Source organism: Mustela nivalis (genome assembly GCF_964662115.1).
Source record: "Mustela nivalis genome assembly, chromosome: 1".
In the NCBI taxonomy this organism is placed as follows: Eukaryota; Metazoa; Chordata; class Mammalia; order Carnivora; family Mustelidae; genus Mustela; species Mustela nivalis.
The window spans coordinates 174,240,684-174,266,913 of NC_139020.1; the positions used below are offsets into that span (position 1 = coordinate 174,240,684).

The 26,230-nt window shown below is 38.9% G+C and overlaps 1 protein-coding gene and 1 long non-coding RNA gene across 22 annotated transcripts in view; one reads left to right on the forward strand and one right to left on the reverse strand.

Moving 5' to 3' along the window:
- The window catches only part of LOC309869274, a 42,712-nt gene extending 30,974 nt beyond the window's left edge, over window positions 1-11,738 (forward strand). The window contains exon 6 of the long non-coding RNA XR_014314088.1: window positions 11,683-11,738. This is a non-coding gene — a long non-coding RNA (uncharacterized lncRNA). The remainder of the gene's footprint in view (window positions 1-11,682) is intronic.
- Window positions 1-26,230, reverse strand: part of CHL1 (cell adhesion molecule L1 like) — a 219,986-nt gene that overhangs the window by 22,200 nt on the left and 171,556 nt on the right. For all 21 annotated transcript variants that reach the window (XM_082739888.1, XM_082739894.1, XM_082739877.1 and 18 more), the window contains 10 exons: window positions 24,765-24,896; window positions 19,089-19,229; window positions 18,422-18,533; window positions 16,295-16,461; window positions 13,661-13,826; window positions 10,630-10,754; window positions 5,218-5,319; window positions 4,801-4,998; window positions 3,233-3,303; window positions 228-450 (listed from right to left, as the gene is read on the reverse strand). In XM_082739888.1, the coding sequence (XP_082596014.1) occupies window positions 228-450; window positions 3,233-3,303; window positions 4,801-4,998; window positions 5,218-5,319; window positions 10,630-10,754; window positions 13,661-13,826; window positions 16,295-16,461; window positions 18,422-18,533; window positions 19,089-19,229; window positions 24,765-24,896 (1,437 nt within the window). The remainder of the gene's footprint in view (window positions 1-227; window positions 451-3,232; window positions 3,304-4,800; window positions 4,999-5,217; window positions 5,320-10,629; window positions 10,755-13,660; window positions 13,827-16,294; window positions 16,462-18,421; window positions 18,534-19,088; window positions 19,230-24,764; window positions 24,897-26,230) is intronic.

Here is a 26,230-nt window from a genome sequence, read left to right on the forward strand (position 1 = left end):
GAATAAAATTAAAACTTTTCACAGAATTCCTTACCACTGTATAGTGATCGGCTATTCTGCAGTCAACCTGAAAGGAGGAACCATGTGCTATATTTCTTTTTACCTTGCGCAGCTAGCACATCCTCTTTGCGTGCATTGGCTGCTCAAAAACGGTCATTAACTGAAATGCAATATACTTGAAAGAAATTGCTCTTGAAGGGCTTAGCAGTTTCAGGTGCATCACTTACAGTCTTCCCCAGAATAGAGAATCACTGACTGGGGCTCAGGGCCGGAGCCAAGGTGATTGATGGCTTGGACTTGGACATCGTAAGGAGCATAGACAGTTGGCGTCATCACCCGCAAGGTGTGGTTTGTGACTGTTTCTTCTTCCCACTCCACGGGGGCTCCCTGTGGCTTCCAGGTCACTCTGTACTCCAGCCCTGGTCCATTCTGCTCCATGGATTTCAAAGGCTAAGACAGAAGGCAAGATTCATCGAGTGTGATCGTGGATACACTGAGTAAGACACAGTGGCAAGCCACTTAGTGAAGCCATTTTATCCACTCTGGTTTTTCTTTTTTAATCAAGCAATACTTTAATAATTTAAAAAAAATTATCGTAATTTAAATTACCTGTTACATTTCAAAAATGGGAATATGCACTTAAATGAATCAATTACATAAACTATATTAAAAAAATGTGACTTAATTCCTAGATTATAAGGCTCATTTATGTAAACGGTAATTTTGTCTGTATGTATGAGTATTCAATAATGCCATATATATCAGGGTGCCTGGGTGACTTAGTCTGTTATTAGACTTTTGATTTCCACTCAGGTAATGTTCCCAGGGTCATGAGATCAAGCCCTGCACTGGGCTTCACACTGGGGCGTGGAGCCTACTTAAGATTCTCTCTCCCTCCTCCTACTGCTTGTTGTCTCTCCCCCCAAAAATAGAGTAAAATAAAATAATGTCATATACAATGTCTTCTTACAGAATTTGCAGTGCTTTTTAACTCAGTCTAACTTACTAAAATTTTTTAGATGGGTTGGTTGGAACTAAGTTGAAAGTAGTGCTGGTATCAGCAAAGCAATTTCAAGTCTACACTAACTCCAAGTTGAATTGCTATGAGAAAAAACATCAAAACAAAACAAAACCTTCAGAGATTTCACAATCATTGTTTATACTTTGCATTCTAAGTTTTGCACCAAGGTAATTTTTACTACCATATGGATATTAATCCACCAAGGGCTTGAGCGGTGCTCAGATATATCAGGCCACAAGCTTTTGTTGTCAGATTGTAATCCGGAATTACAATTTCCTTCAGTCTCTACCAAAAATAAGTGAGCACAAGTAAAATTATTCAGTTTAAGGGTGCCTGGGTGGCTCAGTGAGTTAAGCCTCTGACTTTGGCTTAGGTCATGATCTCAGGGTCCTGGGATCAAGCCCCAAATCAGGCTCTCTGCTCAGCAGGGAGCCTGCTTTCCCTCTCTCTCTCTGCTGGCTCTTTGCCTACTTGTGATCTCTGTCTGTCAAATTAATAAATAAAATCTTTTAAAAAAATTATTCAGTTTACACATGTTTTGTTCCAAGGAAAACAGCTACATTTAATAAAGATCTCCTGCAAATTTTAAAATAAACTGCCACCACATTTAGCACTTTCAAGAAAAATCTTACCTAAATTACTAGGCTCTCTGGTGCCTAGACTCTAAAGGAGACAGCAGGATTATTTTGTATTTGGCTTTCAGACAACTGGCAACAAAACCATAGCAAATTCTTAATAGGCCCCCTACAAAGATAGCAGATCAGAGGAGGTGGGGACGGAGGTCTTCTTTTCATCACTGGCTGAGTGCATGACATCTGGGGAAGGTCATTAAAATGACAGTACCAGCTTCTCTCTGTGAAATGTAGGGCTGATACCATCTAGCTACAGTCTCCCTTCTGAAGAAGTGGTGAGGATTAATGAGCTGATGTTGGTGGAACATGGTGTACTTCTCTGAGGAACTGACCTGATAATCACATACTATTATCTTTATCTAACCAGTTATATCATCAGTCTTATGGAAATTGCTAGGGAATTTAAGAGAGAAAAAGACAGATACTCTACAAGAATAAGATATTAACATAATTTCAGATTAAAAATTAAGTAATTATGAAGACAATGAGGTAGGAAATATGTATGGCCACAAATTCAAGGAAAGAAATAATATTCTTGACTATACTTAGGTTCTGTGTATTACCACCTTTTTTAAAATTTAAAATTTGCAAGACTTAGTTTCACTGTAGTGGAATAATGGGTTAGTGTTGACATAACAATATTGAGTAAAAAAAAAAAAACAATCAGACTAAATTTTACACATCCTAAAATTCTTCCCAAAATCATTATCTGGAAAGAGGTTCAGAAATAAATTAGTATATTCCCACATTCAACTTTTCTACAGTTATGCAGGATTCATGAATTTAATTTAATCAGAATGTCTGAATGGGTATTCTACTTTCAAGTAGGATAAATTATCTGTTCATAAATAGGTCCACACAGAGAGGAGAGAAAGTTATCCACTACTACAGAAGGAATTAGAAATGACACTCAAAACAATTATTAAACTTCTCTGAGCAGGTGCAAAATTTTACACTAAATTCAAAGACAAAGCTCTATTTCATAAAGGGGTGAAAAGTGCAATTTGAAGTCCAAAATATCTAGTAGACTTGTTGATTTCTGGTGGTATTCTAGTGGTACGGTAGTGGGTAAGACTGCCTACCAGCCCGACCGCAGTTCCTATATCCAGAAAAAGACATTAATGACAACTGTTCTCAGAAAAGAGCACACAAAATGCTTCATGGGCTTAATAAGTAGTGGTTATTATTTGGCAGACATCCTTTCGATATGCCATAATTTTATTAGACCATGTATAAAAATTTAGGGAAGTTTTTTAGTATTTTTTTTTTTGAACAAGTGATGATTTAGGATATTAGTTATAAAAATACTAGGAATCTGAAACTTTTGATAATAGACCACAATTAAGTCAACCTATATACCCTTCCTGACATTACTTACCACTGTTTAACCATATCTCATAACATTCTAATCACAATGATCTGCAAAATATACAAATGGGATATATTTATAAAACATACAAATCTTGTATCTTCATTCTTAAAAAATATTTTTCTACCATTACACTTGGCATGCAGACCTAAAAGAACGCAAACAAGAAAACAAAGTAGTGTTTTGTGTAACGCACTAGAGAATACACACCTCCCACTTTATAATCATTTCCTTGGGTTGAGAGGCTTGAACCCTTATGTTTTGTGGATTCTTGTCTGGAGCTGAAAAATTATAAGTATTAAAATTACTTTTTCCAATTTACAGTCCATAGCTTAATCAGCATATCACCCTACTCCCCCTAAATCAGGTTTTTAAACAACTTTGATTATATTCATTTATTTCTATCTGGCCCAGCTTGTAAAGACTTAAGGCAGTTATCTTTTTACCAACTTTACTGAGATGTAATTGACATATAACACTGTGTAAGTTTAAGATGTACAATGTAATAATTTCATGTGTGTGTCTGTGTGTGTGTGTGTATACATACATACTGATGTATGTATATATGTATCCAATCTATAGATACACATTTTATATTTATGTGTATATATATTGTAAAATGATTACCACAAGGCTAGTTAACCCATCCATGACCTAAAAGGCAGCTTTTAAATATATATATATATATATTATAAAGGAGTAAAATCACATGCTTGAAGTGATACAATTACTATTCAGAGGAAAGTAGAAGACTCACTTTAGATATCTCCATTTTAAACCTGCTCTTTAAATTTTTCAACCTTTTTTTAAAAAAATCTTAAACCTACTTTTTAAATAAACATTTTTAATTTTAAATATGCCTCCATTTTTCTATTAGAATTATTGTTAGAAATGTGTGTTGTGACTATCTGCCTCTAAGCTAATAAAATTAAGCATCATCTATAATTTCAACAGCCAACTATTTAGGGACTACAAAGAGGTAAGAGCAGGTTATGTCTCTGTGAAATATACTCAAATGGAACCATTTAATAAGAAAGGGCTAATGTAGTTTTTGTGCCAAATGCAACTTATGCTTCAGTCACACAAGTATCTGATTCAGATACTATCTCTTCTCACTTTTTCCTCAATCCAAAAAAAAATATTATACCCTAGCTTATGTATTTTGCACCAGGGGGGGAAAAAAAACAATAATACCATGCTATGATCATACTGTTGACCAATGACAGTAAAGTAACACAAATTTTAGTATTAATCATTCTTAAGATTAAAAAAAATATCCTGGAAATTCAGATAGATATCAGATATCTGTTTAGATATTGAGAGACAATAAATACACTATATGTATAAAATTAATGATATTAAATATTTTAAAGTGTTAACAAGGCCTATAATGAATAAAATGTCTTATCTCAAAAAGTTGAAAAGAAAAATAAAGGGAGAAAGCCACCTTTCTATATATTGAACCTCAGTTTATAACATACTATAACATACTTGATATGATTTTAACATGATACTTAGCTATCACAAGTAACTCAGAGAAATGTTTGCCCATATACCTCCCTGTAATGTCCTGCTCTCTATCAAACATTTATATACTACTTATCAATCTGATATACTTTGAATATTTGTGTGCTATCAGTTCACAGAACTTTTCAAGCTCTCCAGTAGGAGAAATCTGAAACTCTACACCCATACTATCAAAATATTTTAAAAAGATCTTGAAAGATGGAGCAAAACTAAAATACGTTCTCAGAAACCTCACGTGAGAAGCCACACACCTGCTGGAGGGGTTTCATGATGGTCTGATGGCAGGCTAGGCTGGCTTCTCCCTACTTCATTCACAGCTATGACCCTGAACTGGTATCTGACATATGGGGCTAAAGATAGCATGACCGTTGTTTCTTTGCCTTGGACTCTAGCCAATTCCTCCCATCGTCCAGGTTCTTCTTTGTTTCCTTCAAATTCAACAATATACTCTGGCAATAGAAGCACAAGGGAAAAAAAAAAACACATTAGAATGGATTTAGTGTGTTTAAGTCATACTAACATTTACACACAGTGTAAAAAGTTTTAAAGAATGTTTTAAGAAGGATAATCTAGCAACTGTGGTTAAAAAAAAAAAAAGGAAAAAATGGCTTTAACATTAATTTTGACTCAGGAGTGTAAGGAGCGTAGTTATTGCACGTCCTCCCTACCGATAATACGGCTATTGTGGTCATCTCCAGCTTCCCACGTCAGCCGAACACTCCTGTTCTGTCTTTCAGACAACTGCAGGTTTTCTGGTGGATCCGGAACATCTAATTAATAATAAAAATAAAAGTAAGGAGAATGCAGACAATGCCTTTGTCTACCCAATTTCCTCACTGAGGCACACTGCCGCCCCACTTTTTGGGCCCGGGTCTCTGCACCCAATCACATCTCAGCAGCCCTTCTGGATACTTTCTTTTTTTCCTCCTTTTGAGATTTTATTTATTTACTAAAGAGAGTGGGAGAGAGAACACAAGCTGGGGGAGAGGCAGAGAGAGAGAAAGAGAGAAGCAGGCTCCCCACTAAGCAAGAAGCCTGACATGAGGATTGATCCCAGGATTATGGGATCATGACCCGTGCCAATGACAGACACCCAACCCACTGAGCCACCGAGGCGCCCCAACCCTTCTGCTTCTATTTCAAATGCAGCTTCCTGCACATCTGTAACCTACTCTAAGTACTCTCTCCCTCTACGCGGATTCCCATTCTCAAAGAGCATCTTTGACCATGAGTATCAAAATTCTTTTAGGAGTAGTTACTAACAATGAAGATTTGGAGCACCTGGCTGGCACAGTTGGTTGCACAACCGACTCCTGGTTTCAGCTCAGGTAGCCATCTCAGGGTCGTGAGACAGAGCTGGGGCTCCGTGCTCAGCATGGAGTCCACTTCAGTTTCTCTCTCCCTCTTCTTCTGCCCTCCATGCCCTGCTTGTTCGCTCGCGCGCACTCTCTCTCTCTCTCAAAAATAAATAAATAAATCTTTAAAAATAAATGAGGATGTATTTCTGGGCCCTATCTCTCTGGCATATGGAAAAAGCTGGGCCAAGGAACCTGCATTTCTAAACAACTGCCCTGGGTTATAATTATGTATAATCTTGAGAAACATGGTCTATCTCAAGTGGATCAGTGTCTTTTAGCTCATATGCTTATTTATATGCCTGGTTCATTTCCTCTATATGACAGATCTTCTAGAGTAGGAACTCCATTTTATTAATATTTGCATCACCAACAGTGCTTGGGATATAAGTGTTTTGTGACTAAATGAATAAGTGAAAAGTACATTATCACTTCAATCATGCATGTAATTACCATATTAGAGCAATAAAATTAGGTCCTATGACTATAGGAAAATAAGATAAAGAACATGAACTCAGGCCTTCTTTTCTGCATGCTCTGGATTTTTATTGTAATTTCCAACAATGAATTCTCAGTACATTATAGCAATTTTTATACTTTCTTGGCTAGAGTTTTGAAAGAGTAGGAAGGCAGTTTACATTGGAAGGGAAAAATCTGGCACAGATAAATGTGTCGGAAACTAGAAAATTGAGTAGGTGATGACTTTTTAAAGTTTTTATTTAAATTGCAGTTAGAGTGTAATATTAGTTTCAAGTGTACAAAATAGTGATTCAGCATTTGTATACATCACAACAAATACATTCTTTAATCCCCTTCCCCTAATTGACCCATCACCCCCACCCACCTCCCTTCTGGTAACCATCAGTTTGTTCTCTATAGTTAAAAGTCTGTTTCTTGGTCTCTTACTTTGCCTTCTCTCTCTTTTTTCTCCTTTCCTCATTTGTTTTGTTTCTTAAATTCCACATATGATTGAAACCATATGGTATGTCTTTCTCTGACTTAATTTGCTCAGCATAATACTCTCTAGCCCACCCATGTTGTTTGAAATGGCAAGATTTTCATTCCTTTTTATGGCTGAGTAATATTCCATTATGTACACACACACACTATTTCCTCTTTATCCATTAATCAGTTGACGGACACTTGGGCTGTTTATATGACTTGGCTATTGTAGATAATGCTGCTATAAACACACGTTGAGGTGCATGTATCACTTTACTTTAGTATTTTTGTATTCTATGGGTAAATACCTACTAGTGTGACTGCTGGATTGTAGGATAGCTCTATTTTTAGCTTTTTGAGGACTCTCCATATTGTTTTCCACAGTGGCTATAGCAGTTTGGATTCCCACTAATAGATCAAGAGAGTTCCCCTTTCTCCACATCCTAGCCAACACCTGCTGGGTCTTGTGCTGTTGGTTTCAGCCATCCTGACAGGTGTGAGATGATATCTCATTGTAGTTTTGATTTGCATTTCCCTGGCGATGAGCATCCTTTCATATGTTGATTGGCCATCTCTATGTCTTCTTTGGAAAAATGTATAGGTGTGTCTTCTGCCCATTTTTTAATTGGATTATTCAGTTTTGGGGTGTTGAGTTTTATAAGTTCTTTATATGTTTTGGATACTATGTAGGTAATGACTTTAAGAGTGTTAAAGTCCATGGAAATTTTTATTAAAAGAAAAACAACTGGGTGCCTGGGTGGCTCAGTCGGTTAAGCATCTGCCTTCGGCTTGGGTCATGATCCCAGAGTCCTGGGATGGAGTCCCATGGTGGTCTCCTGGCTCAGCAGGGGAGCCTCTTTCTCCCCCTGCCTCTGCCCCTCCTCCCTGCTCCTGCTCTCTCTCTCTCTCTCTCTCTCCTTCTATTTCTCTGTCAAATAAATAAATCAAATCTAAAACGTTAAATAAAATAAAAGCAACTATAAATGAAACAAACAAAGAAAACTTATCCCTAATGGTCTTTACTTCCCAAATTTGGTTTCAGTGCTCTTTTGTATTCAGGGACATTTATCTTTTCTCAGAGGAGACAATTAAGTAACATCTCATAGGGCCTTCCCATGGGCTCTTTATTGTCTGAAGGGGAAGCAACATCTATTGCCCATGCTGAGTACCTGCTCACTGCTGGAAATTTACAGTGGTAAAAGACACATGTTTCCAATTCAAAAGACTCTATTTTATTTTTAAAATGTGGACACTGAGTGCACATAAACTTTAGGGTCTTAAATAAGAAATTATTTCCTCAACAGTTCTCAGATCTGTGCACTCAGAGAATTTACATTTGTCTTCAGCACTGATTAAGAGCTCACTCATCTTTAAAGTTAACTTAAGGAACCAATACAACTTTATGTAGCATTTGACATTAGAATGTGCTTCTTCTAAGAATCACATGGAACTACAGGCTGCACTTGATACTTTTTTTTTTTAAAGCATTTTTTAAAAAAGATTTTATTTATTTATTTGACAGACAGAGATCACAAGTAGGCAGAGAAGCAGGCAGAGAGAGAGGAAGGGAAGCAGGCCCCCTGCTGAGCAGAGAGCCCGATGCTGGACTCGATCCCAGGACCCTGGGATCATGACCTGAGCCGAAGGCAGAGGCTTAACCCACTGAGCCACCCAGGCACCCCTGCACTTAATATTCTCAAAGCAAGTGAAATGGGTCAAACATGTATGTGCAAAAATTGTTTTCTCAGGAAAAGAGGTTTATAAAGAAATTACACAGGGATCTATTTGTTATTGTCTATTAATGAGCTATGCTTCCTAAGACCAGGAATTGGCCTAAAAAATTAGAAGTTAAACTCCAAGAAGTAGTTATGAAAATGAAATCTGTGTCATGGAATATTTTTTAAATTAGTTTACTTTTATTCTTAAAACATTGGTTAAAAAAAAAACTTCATTAGTAAATATTACATATAATCATAGCAACCATTTCTTTAAAATCATCAAAATTTAATGGTTCTAGAAGATGGTAGACTAATCACAAGAATGAAATATTAAATTGTACAAGGCCATTTGACAGAATGAACCAAGCAGTAGGGCGCCCAATCCCTTTGCTGGCTGCAGGGCTCAAAATACTGAGGGAAAAAGTCTATAGATCCTGAGTCTGGCCCCTAAACTGTGGTGCCTGGAATAAACTCCAGTTTACCTGGAGCTCCACTCTTTTATCTGATGACTTACTAGTGAAATAATTCCTAGAGGGTCAAGCCTCTCTACTTGTAGTCCCCTGAAACAGCTGAATTCCTATGGCCCATACCTCACCTAAAGGTACAATTTACTGAACCAAGTTAATAACCTCTACTACGTGTGTGTGTGTGTGTGTGTGTGTGTGTGTGTGTGTGTGTCTGTGTGTGTGTAGAACCCAGTCTGGTGACTATCTGCTTCACTTGAAGAGCTCCAGCCCGTTTACTCATTTTTCACATCCTATTGCCAAAAAAACTGAATTATTTCCTCTCAGCGTGTACCTCTGTTAGCAACCTACCTGTGGATCCCAGCAATCAGAGAGCTACAGATACAAATGCCTGTTGATAATAACGATTAATCGACACATCTAATAAAGGAGTTTAGGCAAAATCAAACACTTCTAAGGAGTATCAGAAAACTAAAAGGAAGACTAAGTTAGGAGTGCCCATGGAAACAAAATTATTAAGAGAAAACTATTAAAAAAATGTCAAATGTCTGTATTAGTCAGGGTCCCAGCAGACATTTAAAAGTTCACACAATTTGGATAGTATCAAATGTTCTTTGTGTTGTGGTTGTTGTTGTTTTAATTCTTTCAAAAGATCACTGGCAGAATATCTGGGGTTCAGGGGGAGGGAGTAGTTAATAGAATCTTATCATGGAGGATTTTGTGAAGGGAGCCTCCCTGGGAGAAGTCAGACACAGCTTGCAGGGAGGGAATATGGAAACACACACACCCACCCTCCCCTCTTGCCAGGCTCCCCAAACAGGCAGACCCAAATGGAAATTTGAAGGTGAGTGGTTTGCTGGTGGTGTCCGCATCGGTCAGATTTCCGTATCAGATAGCTTGTGGAGAGCGAATCTGTCAAGGAAACTGGAGCAGAGATGGTCTAGAAGATGGTTCCAAGAGCTCATGGTGGTCTAAGAGATGCTCCAGGCTGGCCTAAGAGCTTTAAACGTGGGTGATCGCAGGGCTAATTGTGTCGACTACACTAGTGGAGTATGCACATTATTTTCTAATTAACATTATCATTAAAAAAAAAAAAATCAAAGTCATTCCTTTGCAGAGCTCTTGAAATTCCTCAGCTCCCTTCCTGGAATGCTGAGAACTTAGTCCATCTCTCTGGCTTAGAGCCTGACCACTGAGCCACCACCACCACCACCACCACGGGACAGCCAGCCTGATCCCCGCCACCAAGCCTACTGTACCTCCATTCCTCAGCTCTATTTCTTTGTAAGCTAGGAAAGGGCAGCTCAGGCACCCTGACAACTCAAGCATGCTTCAGTTTTCTCTCTGCTGATAACATTGCCTGCCTCCCACAGCTTTTGGCAACATTACTCATGCAGTGAAAAGAAATTAAGCATTAATTAATTTCTTTAAAGCCAGAAGAGGAGAAAGCATTTGAAAGTGGAATGACTATTTAAATGAAACATTCAAAAGAATGGTATATATGCAGGGACTCAAATAATTGTGGCTTGAATGGCCTAAGAACAACAGAATTTAATCAGTGGTGGGGAAGAAATGAAGAGATTCCTCATTAGTGCACTTACCGAGGACAGTTACTTGAGTTACATCAGTGACACTATCCAAAGCAGTGTGAGCTGAACAGGAGTAAATACCTTGGTCCTCTGAGGTGACATTAGATATAGTCAGATTAGCTCCATCAATAATTATCCTGCCAGTAAAAAAAAAAAAAAAAAAAAAAAAAAAAAATGAGTACATAATGAGGGTGAAAACAACAGAAACATATATCCAAAAATATATATTCCCCATGGGTAAAAATCAAGGAAGAGTTGAAAAAACAAAACAAAATACAACTTCACATAATGCAAATTTTATTAGAGAGTGTTAGATTGAAACTGAAGATGAAATGTTACTTGAACATACACAACTGTCTACACAGCCATGGAAGCTATCAGTTGGTTTTGTTTTGTTTTAATTACCAGTCCAACCATCTGTGATGCATGGGTTAGTGACAGAACTGTGTTGCCTGGTGTTTCTCAAGACTGAACTATGTTATAATAGTTAAGATACATTTGCATCATTCTTAAGATTTGTTAAGTAAGGGAATCACCTACATAGGACCAACCGGAGTCCTTCTTACAAAGGTACATTCCTGAATCACACCCCAGATCTACAGAACCAGACCTGGAGTCTGGTAATCTGTATTTTTTGACAAGGGTCCTTTTTCTTCATCCCTCTACTTCACAGGCGGAACACCCATCTGGGAAATCTTGTAACAACTGCACTGTGATGTATTTGAACAGTAGAGGGCAGACTAATACCTCTTTTTTGCAAATCATTAGCCACTAGCTTTTTATCTTTTGCTCTATTTTGCCAATTTCTGATCCAGTTTAGCACAGGAAAATTTCATTACTATAAATTATAACCTTTTACCCTATACCAGTATATTGTCAACTATTTAAGCACTTTTAGGAAAATTAAGTTCCACTAACTCGAAATACATTAACAAGAGTTTGCTATGTAGTTGAAATAATGTCCTTGCAGAAAGGGAAAGACGCTCTTATATAATTGACATTTCTTTCTTTCTTTCTTTTTATAATTGACATTTATGATGTAAAACTCACTTTATCTCTTCCCAGGTAAAAGCCTCTGGCCCCCAGCTTACCTACTGATAAGAGGGTGTCCTAGCAGAAGGTGAGAGACAGGAGCTTACTAATCGTTCCCTGGAAATTCAGCAGATACCTGTGATCTCAGCTCCCTGTTATAATTCCACGCCTGCTCGGCCCCCAGTCAACCCCAGCAGCAAGAGTTACTCCCAGCCTTCCCTATTCCAGAGACCTCTTCTAAGACATTCTAGCTAAGGTTACTGTTCCTCACCCTACCCTAGGGAAAACCGGCGGAATATCTGTCACTTGCTTCGTTCCCGGAGATAGCCAGAGGTTCATTTGAGTGTCAGCCCTAGTATCCTACAGAAACTATTCAACTGGGCCACACACAGGATGTTTGGAGTTTCTGGGATCAGGGCCTAAATATGCAGGTCATATCACTTACGAGGCACCAGTCTCTGACTCTCTTTTTGGCTGTAGGCTCGAGATCATATGCAAGACCCCAGGCAACTAGGCAGTTGTGACAAAAGAGGGAGAGCATGGAGAGATCCCAGCAGTAGATAGATCGACCAAGACCTAACCTAAGGGTGAAGATCACTGTTGCAATGTGTAGTCTTTTAGGTCAGTAATTAATCTCCTCTTGTCTCATTGACAACTAGTTGTTAATACCTACGCTCCTTTCCACAAACTCTTAAGTATACAGGAGGGATGAGATGGAATCAATTAAGTAGCCAGCCGAGACCAAAGCCACTACACAGAGGTGGTGCAAGCACATGCGCGTGCGCACACACACACACAATAGGGGCCAAGCAGGTACAAGACATGAGATAAGCCGTCACATGTCTGCATACATTAGTACAAATCATGAGAGCTAAACTGGACTGAGCACTTAGTGTTTTCTAAGTGCTTGGTATGTTAATACTCATAATAACCTTATGAGTATTAACCTTATGAAGGTATCTGAAGAATGTAACATTAAGGCATAAAGAAGCTATGTGGCTGGTCTAAAGTCAGAGACACAAGAAGTAACTAAGCTGAGATTTAAATCCAGGCAATTGGACTCAAGGCCAAGCTCTTATTTACCATCCTGTCACAGTCTCGCCAAAGGAATGCATCTCCGATCTTCAGATTTACTTTTTCAGAATGATGAGTAACAACATAAAACCACAGGTGAGATCTGGCTAAGGACGGTCTATTTCTTTTCTTTCTTTCTTTTTTTTTTTTTTTTTTTAAGATTTTATTTATTTATTTGACAGACAGAGATCACAAGTAGGCAGAGAGGCAGGCAGAGAGAGAGAGGAGGAAGCGGGCTCCCCGAGGAGCAGAGAGGCCGATGCGGGGCTCCCAGGACCCTGGGATTATGACCTGAGCAGAAAGCAGAGGCTTTAACCCACTGAGCCACCCAGATGCCCCAGGACGGTCTATTTCTAACCCCTACTCCGTCACGACGCAAAACACCGGAGAGCTACCCTCTGTATGCTTTCAAAAGACAGCACAGGCAATCAGTAAATAGTCTTTTCTCTTTCTCTGACATACTTAATATTGTCTAATGCTAGTCAGCATCTTTTCTATATTTTTCTGTATTCTCTATATGGAGATTAGGAGGCTTAAAAGTGTGTTTGTCAGTACTTCCTAACTGGAAGGAATGGAGGTATGACTCGGGTTCTGCCTATTCATGAGGTAGACTGAGTTTGGGATGGAAACAGGTGATGGGCAGGGTCCCCTCCAGATACCCAGATACCCCTCACACTCCCGGAGTGGGCTCTGTTTCCTGCGTTAACAGGAGGGTACACATTCCATAAAAAGTCAGCAGCAAAAGAAGCAGTTAACCATGTGGGAGAAAAGTGAAACTGTGCACTGCATTACCTTTTAAATCCTGCTGTGAAGACTGAAATGTATTCATCACTTTTGGTATTTTAATTCCGTGTGAACACTTTCACAACGATTTTTTTTCAAGCGCTCAGTATTAATCCCAAGCCCATATGACGACAGAGCATAACCCCTTCCCTACCTGCCATCCTCTGTGGCATTAATTTCAAAGGCTTCTCCATTCTTACTCCAGTACAGCTTCAAACTCTGCTTCAAATGTGGGTCACACGAGCTCTCACAATATAATTCAAGTGCATGCAATCTGGGGACACGAGGGTTCTTAGGAGTAACTTGAAGTTTTGTAGCATCTGTTTTTACCAAACAAAGAGACTAGTGAGATGCATACATCCCCGCTTCCTTTGCAATCAAGTGCCTGCAATTTAATCAACCCCAATCATCGACAGAATAGTCATGTCTTCGAAGACACAGTGTTTGCCACGCTGTGATTTCCTGACATCATATTTCTGTTTTCTTTCCGTCAGGCCTAAACCTCTGAGAAATTAGGGTGAAAGTACTAATTAATATCGTGGAAATTCCCCTTACTTACTCCGTGTGTAAGAAGAGTGGGAGCAAATAAATATCTCTAGAGGTTGAAAAATAATAATTTCTCTCTCTATTGTTTCTGGTCATGGGATCACACCACCATAAGGGAAAAAAAGGAAATTAATTGATCTTCTATTAATGTGTTTCTTAATAATTCAGATACTGGAGTTTAAATAGTAAAGCCCATGCGTAGGTGATCTATCAACATGAAGGTGGGAATTAGAACATAAGCCCGGTGAAGAAGAGGCGAGGTCTGTTTTGTTACATGAAGTATCCACACAGCCCAGAAGGGACCCTGTATGTAGCAAGTACTCAACACATATTTGTTGAAATTCTTGTTGAATGAGGTACAGAGAGTGATATTTTTAAAAGTAAATTGGTGGTATCCACAATATGTAGCTCAAAAATCTAACTTCACATTCAAATATATTAAATAAACTAAATTCAATTTCAAATCAAATAAATTAAAAAGAATCACATTTGGCTGTCTTAAAAAACATTTCCTCATTATGACTGTTTCAAAATATAGGATCCCTACTCCTAGAGGCTGTATTAAGGGGAGATATACTTTACCCTGCTGTACCACTTGGTAACCCTCTCAGAGATCAAGTCTCTCATGAGCTGACCTCCAATTTCACAATATGTTTAATATTCTCTATCTACATGTTACTACATGCACCGACTGAAAATTGAAACTGAGAAAATTAAAAAAATTGATTATTCGGTATCCCAAGCATGAAACTTGAAGAAATTATTTAACTGAATTAATTTTAAGTGACTTATTAAACATCTACTCCTATTTCTAAATTTAAAGTCAGAAATTCACTTATTAATAATAACTGATACCATTTAATAAACCACCTATCCAATTGACCAGGACCTCTACAAACACTACTATTTTCACCTTCCAGAGAACATAAGGCTAAAATGAAATTAAGCAACACTGAAGTTTCCCAACTGGTAAGGGGTTGAAGCTAGAATCTGAAACTAAGTTTGACGGTGACCAAAGTTCTTGATTTCAAAACACTGTAAGATGTAGCCTCTTACTCAACTCTACTCCAGAAATTTCTTTGTTATATGCAAAAATTGTGTTTTAATCATTCCTGGATAAGATTCCTATATATGCTTTACATATAAAGTGGGTGTTTAGAGCAGATGAAACATTCATGACCCTGTCCATCTCTTTGTCAATTACAGTTCTGAGGTCCACTCTGGGCCAAGCGCTGCATAGGGCGATGGGAATGTTAAGGTTCATTTGGATTCCGGGCTTCTCTCTCTTTGACTCCGAGTCTGACTGAGTCACTAAACTTTTATATAGGTTGGTTTTATAAAGTCTAAAAAAGAATCATCTTCACGGACTTCACAAGGACATTTTGAAAATTGTCGTTGATATATAAACATGTGGGCAGACATGAGAGTTAGGCAGACGTCTGAAGAGAGTATCCTTGTGCTTTAAAAATATAGTTCATGGGGCTAGCATGTTGGATAACTTAGGGTACAAAAAGAAACAAATACTGTAGAAGAATATAAGAAGAAAAACAAGGAACGGAGGGCATGTGTGTGGAGAGAGAGAAGAATATCAGGTTACCCATGAAAATGATGACTCAACAAATACACTTGTCATCTAGCAGCAGCAGGAGCCGGCTATGAAAATGACATGTCACAGAGAATATAGATTCTCCCTACAATCACTGCGGGGTCTCTCTACTATGTTTTCCTGAAAAGGATTTTTGGAGCAATTTTAAAAGCAAAATACTAGTGAAACCCAGAACTTTGTTCTGAAGAGAGAAAAAAATGCAAAGCTGTTTATGATGCACGAAGAAAACAAAAAAATATTCCGTCCTATCACACCCTGGTCTTTATTAAGTTGAACTTTTATGGGTTTGTGAGATTGTTAGCTCCAAGAGTTGATTGCTGATGACATCATGTTGAGTGGGTTACTGAAACAAAATATAGTCAGAGAAACATCCTCAAATAGTGCATTTTAAATTGTTGCCAGTCATGCCCCAAATACCTAAGTCCCTCTTAAAATTGTAAGAAGCCATGAACACATCATCAGCATATCCTATCATCTTTGTGACGGTCATATCGACGAAACACAATCTGGGAGTTTTGAAATACAGTCTAAAAACTTGAACAGGCACTCAATAAATCATATAGTTTCATCTGGGAAAAGGAAGACAAGCTGAACCCATGTGAGAATTCATGCAAAGTAAAACCAAAATAAAAATACTTCTAATATCCAAGTTGGCCGTGACTGCAGTTTTTCCTTTAGCATTTTCAACCCAACAAGAGTACGAGCCAGCATCATCTTCTGTGGTGTTGTTGATCTGCAATGTGCCATTCTCATGGACATGGTACCGTCTACCTTCAAGAGGTTTCGCCTCCTCCACCTTCTGCCTATGAACACAGAAAGGGGCATAAATCAGTTTGAGACGTGACAGAACCGTAGACTCTTTCTGAAACGGGTTGCTGATGTCATTCAAGCTTACCCTTTCTTCAGGAGCTCTGGAGACCTTACAAAATGTTCCACTGGGGTTTTATCTTTTTCCCAGAATGGGTCCTAGCTAAGGTGTATATCTGATCTGCCCAGACAGACTGTGGCTAGAGGAAATTCAGCCCATACTCTATGTTTCTGCTGTATTTCTTGTAGCTTTAAGGACCGTTTTTGCATCTGTCCTCACAGCTTAATAAATATTTTCTGGTATACTGACGGTGAACTCTTTAGTTAATGATCGCTTCAGGGTACTAAATGGGAAAGCTAGTAATTGAAAGAGATAATGAACCTTCTGAACCTCCTGCCGTCCTGGGGGGACATTGGTCATTCAGAGATATTACAGGCCAGGAAGTAGTTCCTGTCCTGTGGACATGGATTACATTTGCCCTTATCAACCCAGAGTCATTTTCTCCTACATTCATCCATTTTCTGAGCATTTGCTGCCAAATCTTGATTTACCCAGTATACTGCACAATAAGAGGCTCTGCTGGAACCAAGAAAAAAAAAAAAAAAAATCAGAGGGTAAACTCTGGAGGCCATTCACGTAGGACTTTCCAGAGCTCGGGACTAGGGTAAGGCCAGTGAGGCACTTGCCTCAGAGGCAAAATGTAAGGATTGCCAAAAAAAGGTCTCAGAACTCAAGATAAAATAATGTTTTATTTTATTTTATTTTATTTTATTTTATTTATTTTTTGAATATTTTATTTATTTGTCATAGAGAGAGTGCACAAGCAGGGGAAGTGGCAGGCAGAGCAAGAAGCAGGCTCTCCGCTGATGTAGACTCAATCCCAGGGCCCTGGGACCATGACCTGAGCCGAAGGCAACCACTTAACCAACTGAGCCACCCATGTGTCCCAAGATAAATAATATTTGGATGGAATATTTTTAAAAAATAAAAGCATTTAAAAAATCCACGATGAGCAAAATATCCAATCTTTAAATAAAGACGGGATCTGACCTGTACTTGCCTCTCCTTCCTCGCTCTAATCTCAGCCCTGCGGAGCCATGGCAGGCTTATTTAGGAACAGTGCTTCCAAGCTTCTCTGGTGAAGTAAGAAATATGGCAGATCCACAAGAGGTATCTGGACTTATTACACCAATCGATATATTGAAATAAAATTCAAAAAACATGTTGGAAAATTTTTAAGCATATGTGTTGGAGTCGAATACATGCTTAGATAATTATTTGGAAAAGATCAAAACGACAACAAAAAAGTACGGTTAAGTCTGAACAGCACAGGTGTGAACTGTGTGGGTCCACCTGTATATGAATTATTTTCAATTAAATATATTGGAGAAATTTTTGGAAATACACAACCACCTGAAAGAACTCACAAACTGTGTAGGCCTAGAAATATAGAAAAACATTTAAGAAAAAGAGCTATTATTATAACAATATAGTATGTGATGCATATAACATATGAAATGTGTGTTGATCAATTATGTTCTGGGTGAGGCTTCTGGTCAAGTGTAGGCTATTAGTAGTTAAGTTTTGGGGGAGAGAAAAGTTTTCAGTTGCAAGGGGGATCAATCCCAACCTCCACAATGTCCAAGGGTCAGCTGTGATAGATGACATTCGATAAACCCATAATGAAAAACCAAATCTATCTGTAAAATCATCTTGGTAATCACTTCGATTCTTTGCTTTCCTTTGTAAGCAGAAATGGCTCTTCCTAATCTCCCCAGGAGAGAAAAATCCTACACATCTAGTCAACAGTTTCGGGAGAGGTAGGTAATTAAGTTTGCTCCCTTATTTCTCAGAGGCACTGGCCACATGTAACAGCGGCCTGTCAAATGATGGATGAAGACACAAGGTGAAATCCACCACTGACATTCTCTCAAGAAAACCTTGTACCAGCTTACCAGGACACCGTTGCCTCAGGTGAAGCAAAGAACTCGCAGTGTAAGAAAGCGCTGTACCCAACCACCGTTGCATAGTTCTCTCCATCTTCGGTTTGTATCAGTGGACGGACATCTATTTGAAAATGACATAAATGCGGTTGTCAACGTTCATGTAAAAAATAATGTGCACACCTTAGGTTTTTCTGTATCCTAGTCATATTAACAGAAAGGGAAGACAGCTGAATACTGCAGTATATATTCCTGAATTAGAAAAATATCCAAATTCAGTCCATTTTTGAAAGTATAATTTTAGAGGCGCCTGGGTGGCTCAGTCAGTTAAGAGTCTGACTCTTGATTTTGGCTCAAGTCATGATCTCAGGGTCATGGGATCGAGTCCTGCATCAGGCTCTGTGCCGAGTGGGTAGGCTGTTTAAGATTCTCTCTGTCCCTCTGTTCCCTCACCCCACTCGTGTGCTCACACGCGCTCACACAAACACACACTCTCTCTCTCAAAAATATAAAGAAAAAAGAAAGTATAATTTTAGTATGGAGGCCAATGCCCAAATGTAAGGTGAAAGGTACTTTGATGATATTCCTCCCAAGTTTTATGTGTCCCGAATTCAGCATACTGGTGTGCATGACCTTGAACATCTTCCCTTAGGAAACAGCAGGTAAACAGTCCGCTTACCTACGACGTCGATATTGGCGTTGGCAAGGATAGTGCCGTGGACATTTGAGGCTTCACACTGGTACACAGCAGTGTGATTCGGTTGCAGGTTGGTAAAACTGATTTCCCTGGGGGAGACAACATCACCAGCAAATGGATTTTCTGCAAGAGATTAAAGAATGTCAGTTTGATAAAAAATAGGACATAAAATATTTATATGCCATTTATTAAATGTGTCACACAGTATTTATATTTTAAGACCAGTTTAGGGTGAATAATAGTTCACTGAAGCCAATTTGTAGAATTTCTTTGCATCAACCATGGGCTTTTCTTTCTAGACTCTTCTCTAATTTCAATCTTCCTTCAGATTAATATTTATTGCTAAAATATCTGTTGATCTCTAGCTCACTGCCTCTCCCTATCCAAACCCATAAATAAAATTTCAGATTTTCTGTTCAGCACTCAAGTCCCACTATAACTAAACCTCACTTACTCTTATATATTTAGGTCCTGATACTGCCAACACAAATCACATGATCAGCATGGAGCCAGCCCCCCAGTCCACCAACACTGGCTCCTTTGTTCCCCATTTGACACTTCCGTTCCTCTATATGATTGTTCCTCCCCATGTCATTTTCTGATCTATATCATGCATTTCACTTGTCTTGCTTTGCCATTTAACCACTTGGATACACAGCTCATATATTTTGTTTTCTCACAGTAAGGGTAAATACTTCTTGAGATCAGGGGCTAGATTTTCTATGTTTTGGCAATAAATCCAACCAATAAATCCTGACCCAGGTATAATTCTGGAAATATCTTTGGGAAATTAGAAAATCTAATATTTCGAGTACATTTATTAAGGGTCAAAGAACTCTGTTGGAAACAGCATATGCATCCTCACGAACATGGCTCAGAACTTGCTAGATTAGCACTAACACAGCCATTGTAGAAGGAGGGACTGGATTCTGGAGAAATGAATGACATGTGCCAAATCCTGTGGCCTTGTTATGACACTACAAACAAGCAGTGTAAAGGAAATATTAGCTAGGAATGATGACTGAGGGGCACAGATGTTAAAATTTTTAATTTAAGTAACATTACAAGGGGCAGCTCGTTGGCCCAGTCAGTTGAGCATCCAACTCTTGATTTTGGTTAGGGTCATGATCTCAGAGTCGTGAGATCAATCACCACGCTGGGCTGAGCGTGGAGCCTGCTTAAGATTGTCTCTCCCTCCCTCTGCCCCTTCCTGCTCTAACTTTCTTTCTAAATATAAATAAAAATTTTTTAAAAACCTGAAAAAAATAAATGACATTACAAGATTATCAAGAAACCTAATTTTTTTCCTTATTGTGTGTCTATTTTGTGTGTGTGTGTGTATTTTTTTTTAAGATTTTATTTATTTATTTGAAAGAGAGAACATGAGCAAGGGGAAAGGGCAGAGGGAGAAGCAGACTCCCCACTGAGCAGGGAGCCCAATGTGGGGCTCTGTCCCAGCACTCCGGGACCATGACCTGAGCCGAAGGCAGAGACTTAACTGACTGAGCCACTCAGGAGCCCTTATTGTGTCTCTATTATACAAAATAGTGACTATACTAAGTTTTGGTTTATAGAAAACATAGAGTATTGCTTATTAAAATAGAAGATTTTTTGTATACATTTGGTAGTCAAAAATCAATAAAATTTTACACTTGACTGTGAACTCCATATAGACAGGACCTTATCTGTGCATTGTATACAGTTTCCCCAGTGCCTGCTTTTAAGGCACAGAGGAGACAGCCTGAAAATATTTTCTGTAATGATGGAAAACCATTTATGCTGGGTGGCATTTTATTCCTAGAAGGTCTTTGTGGTAGGCAGAGTAAGAGCCCCCAACAGATACCCATGTTCTAATTTCTACCACTACAAAATATTATACCTTCCGTGGCAAAAGGGACTTTGCAGAGATGATTAAGGACCTTGTATTGGAGGTATCATCCTGGATTATCTAAGTGAGCCCAATGTAATTATAGGGCTCCTTACAATCAGAGAAGCTTCCTTAGCTGTGGCCAGATAAAGGGACACAGGGCTAGGATAGGATGGTCAGATATGCAATGATGCTGACTTTGGAGATGGAGAGTCATTTGCCAAGGATTGTGGTCTATCTCTAGGAACAAGAAAAGGCAAGGAAAGGGGTTCTCTCCTAGTCCCTTCAGAAGGGAACACAGCATGGCTGACACCCTGAGTTCAGCCCAAAGAGGTTTGGCTAAACTCCTAATCTATAGATTGTAAAATAATACATGTCTACTGTCTCAAGCCACTAAATTAGTGATCATTTGTATAGCAAGAGTAGAAAATTGGTACAAACCTGCAGGGCAGGGTTTATTTCTTGAGAATGGCCAGGATGAATTGTTCTTTGATGTTCTTTAAGGCTGCAAAGGACTGAACCTCTGACCTGATTCTGCATGCCCACATGGACACCCAGATCTACAACTTTCAGAGCTCACCCCATTGTTATATTTAAACTCCTTATGTCATCTGCCCATGGTAAACCCTCATTCAACAGCATTACAAAAATAAGAAATGAAACTATAGCCTCAGATATGAGATGACCCACAGCTAATAAGCATGGCTCCACGCTGCCTTTCAGGAGAGGTATGGCAACTAGAGAGCATTGCTGCATACGGGCCAAGGATAACAAGAGCTCCTGGTATTCAAGAAAGCCAGTTCTGCATCAACATCAAGCAAAACACGCTAGTACTGTCTGTCATCAGTTGTCTTTGGTCAGCTCAGTGGGTGAGAATGCAATAAATATGGTGGGAGAAACTTCAGCTCTGACAATCATTTCTGGGTTCCATGTCTAGCTCTAAATATACTGGGGTTGTGTCCTCAATCAAGTAGCATGACCTCCCTGAAACCTTAGTTGCCACACGTGCAAAATGGAGAAGAAATAAAAATAAAAATAAAAAATCTCTTCTGTAGGGCTTCTAAGAAAGCTCACAGATACTGCATGCAAAGTATTTTAAAAAGGTTAGGACTGTTACCAATACAAGTAACCTGTTTTGTTGAATTTTGAAATACTACATATAAAGGATACAGAATTGCTAGACCTATAAGCTCAGAGAGATTTCAGATCCTTTAGTTAGCCCACCATCACCAAGCATCCCAACCTATAGATGGTTACAACCATTTGCAGGGGAGCAAGGAGAGCTGTGGTCAAGAGCTATGGAAGGAACACTAACCTCAGACTGTGAAGATGTGGCTTTGGTTCTATACCTGCCATTATTCAGCTGTGCTGTCTTGTGTAAGTTTATTTTCAGCCCTGACCTCCCCATCCAGGAACAAACCTACTGGCTCTACTTTGAGAAGACATCCAGAACCTCACCATTACTGCCACCAAACTAGCCCTCAGCTCTAGGGTCTTTCAGGCCACTTCTAGCTGGAGTAGTCCCGCAGTCGCTTCTCCATTCAGTGGTCGCAACAATCTTTTGTTAATAGATTAGATCACATCATTCTTGTGCTCAAGACCCTCCATGTGCTGCCCATCTTATTTACGACAAAATCACCAGTTTCCAGGCAGGCTTTCACCTTGATATGCATGATAGGGCCCCTGTACCTGCTGACTGATCTCACATCCTAGCATTGCCCACTCACTCAGCTTCAACCACCCCGGACTCCTTGCTTGAAATCAACACTCTGAACACACCTCAGGGTCTTTGCACTCACTGACCTCTTTACCCTGAAAGCTCTTCCACACATATTTCCGTGGCCACCTCCCTCGCCTCCTTCAGGCCTTCTCCTTAAAGGTAAATCACCACAGGGGGCTTACTGGTATTATCTTAAAAGAAAGTAGCAACTCTAGGTCCTGAACTATTACACTCAGCCCTTACTCAGCTATTTTTTATTCACCACACTAAGCACACGTTTATGTGCTTATTCGTCTATTGATCGACTCTCCCAGCTAGGTTCATTTTATTCACAGCTACCTCCCAAGCAATAAGGCCAGTCAGCACCTGGCACAAAGAACGCGTTCAATAAATATTACTGAATGAAAGAATCAATCGGTTAAATATGAATAATTGTCCCTCCATTAAGAATGTTCATTTGGGGATTCAAAGCAATATGTGAATGTCCTTAATAAACAGTCAAGTGCCATTCAGATATACAATTTTATGATTTTATTGTCCAGAGAATCTGCATTCCTTATTTCAGCATCCTCAACATTCTTTATAAACAACAATTGTTTTCATTTCCCTCGGATCTACCTGAAGTCTCTTCTCTCATTTCTTAGTCTGCTCTCTTGAGGAGATGACAAAAAAAAAATCTCAAATTTGAGGATATTAATAATGAGGGTGAAGGTTTCCTGAATGCTTGCTATATGACAACAATAAAAGTAAACAATAGTTTAGGAGTGTCCCTTTCCTGAACATTCTCTGCATGGTATTTTCTTTAATCCATATAACAACCCAAGAGTTGCTGCAATTTTTACGCCCATTTTACTGATGAGGAAGCAGGTTTTAAGAGAGTCAGTAATAGGCCCCATCACACAACTAGTAAATGGTGGAGCCTAGAAGCAAACAGAGGCATTCTGGCCCCAGAGTTTATAAACTACCACAGTGTTCTACAGATAAGCCACTATCCGAGGTAAACCCTGATTTCCCCATGGTAAACCCTGATTCCACAGCATTACAAAAAGAAGAAATGAAAGTGGTTGACCTCATTTAACTCATTCAATCACAACCAACTGCCATTAGCTCTGTTGTGCTGTTAAAAAACTAAAGCTTTGGGAGAGTCAGTGAACAGCTGGAGATCACACACCTTCCCAGGAAGGTACACAGCCTAGATGGGACCTTAGGTCTATGGACCACCTGGATGTCTACCCTGGACATGAGTGGGTCCAAGACAAAAGGGACTTGTGAAAGCAACAGATAACAAAGTAAACACTGAAAATTAAGATAATCACCTTACAAATTTGTTCTATCCTACTTTCACAAAGACATTCAAACTGACCAGACCTCTAGGTTCAAATTGAAGATTTTTGGACTTCTCAGAATTCCTTGCTGGAAATGGTATAGCAACAATCGGTCTTCAGCCTTTATTCATCCCCTGTAGGAGGGCTCAGAGTTGACTGGACAGGGCATTTTCTGGTCTTGGGTACTACTGGAGCTCCACTGAGAACATGTAGGAAGCCTGGGGTAGGGGATATGTGTCCAAGCTCTGCAGGGCTCACTGGCCCTGTGAATTCCGGAAATAATAGAGGAGGCCAGCATGACCAAAGAATGGTCAGAGTAGGTGCTTGTGAAGAGCAGAACCCAGGGCAAGGTTGCTGTTGCCTTTGTCTACAGTAAGTCCTGACTTCCAACCTATGCTCTCAACCACTGGGTCGCTGCACCTATTTCTCCTCAAGGAGAAAGAAAGTGATGGGCTTTCCTCCTTGGATTCTCTTTCCCATTCACCTGCTTTATTTTTTTTAACCATATTTTTATATACAATTAATGTAATGACCCAATGAATACGAATATTATTTACAGCTTCTCCATAAATCGGAGCATAAATCAAAATGCTTAGAAAGACACGATTTTGGATTCCCTGGCTGGTTCTGTCCTGATAGCCCAGCCACTTCCCACCTGCATTTTTATACAAACGCAGGATGTTCAACTATCAACCATCCCAGCGCACCATTGCCTTCAGCACTGAATCAGAAGTGTTTTCACTCACTGTCGATTGGGGAGCCATTGACTCTCCACTTGATCGTGGGCTCAGGTTCTCCTTCTGCCTCACATAACAAGATACCGCTGCTCCCAGTGCTATACACACCACTCTGAGGTTTCTTTGTCCAGCGAGGAGGCTCTGGAAGTAAAGTGAAGAGATCATGAGTGATTTTATCTGTGTCAGAAGGTCCAAACATGTTAAGGCCTGTATTTCTATAATGCACCAGCAGATGGCAGACATAATAAAGTGGTGCACGCTAGCTCTTTTGGGTACTTGGCTCTGTAAGGCAAGGTGGGCACTGTTTTTGTGTTATAGGGTGTGTGTGTATGTGTGCATGTGTGATCTAATTTGGACTTTTTGCATGTATAATAAAATCAGCATATATACAATCACTTTATTCGGCAACACATGTATCTATCCCATTAACAGAAAATGAAGGAGGGATAAGCAGATGGTTAAGTTTATTTAGTGCTGGCTACAGCTTATTTTCAAGCTGCAGCAAGGCATCTGAAAAGGCTGATATTTGATAAATGTATTTTCAGAATTTTTAAATGAAATTAAAATGTTCAGCATTTATCTTAAATATTTCCTAATGATTTTGTAGCATTTATATATCCATATTTACTTATCTATCTTGAAAATTTGGGAAACATGATTTTCCTAGAGATTATTTTTTTGTAAGGCAAGGAGAAGGAAGCCTAAAAGCAATATTTAGCTTATTGTCCTCAAAACAATGGGGTTAAAGGTATATTTAAATTACTTGCATCTTCACATGCCCTAATGCTCCGACAGTATAATTCTAAGTGGTGTTTCAGGACAGAAAGATACATTTGTCTTTAGTGCAAATATTACTGTCCTACTTTGTCACCTTAAGTTTATTACTCTGTCAGAAGTGAATAAAAGATTTAGATTAAAGTGTGGATGGTTTGGATAATTTGATTCCAGGAAAAAATTGCACAATACCTGCAGGTAGTAATTCCCATTAAGTGTTGCTTGGTTATTTCCCCCAAGACATTTTCAGATTTCCATTTTTGTCAAAAAGAAAACTCTTTTAGAGATACATATATGTATAAAATGAAAAAAATGTCATTTAAACAGCTTTTTTTTTTTTAAGTAAAGAGGAAACAAAAAGATTATGTGAAATGAAAATGCCTATGAATGCACCAAGAAAAACAAAAATATACAAATAACTAGCAAATTCAAGTCCAAGCAACATACATGCCCTAGTAATTATTCCATGGGGTGTGGGCTTAGTTACAAAATCTTAAATTAAAACTGTGTATTCATAATCTATAATCTGTAAATATTTAGTCAGGTAGGTTAAAATGTAAACATTCAAATTATAAACTGCATATGACTCTCTGAGATGTGTGTGTATGCTCTTTTTTTTTTTTAAAGATTTTATTTATTTATTTATTTGACAGGCAGAGATCACAAGGAGGCAGAGAGGCAGGCAGAGAGGGAGAGAGAGG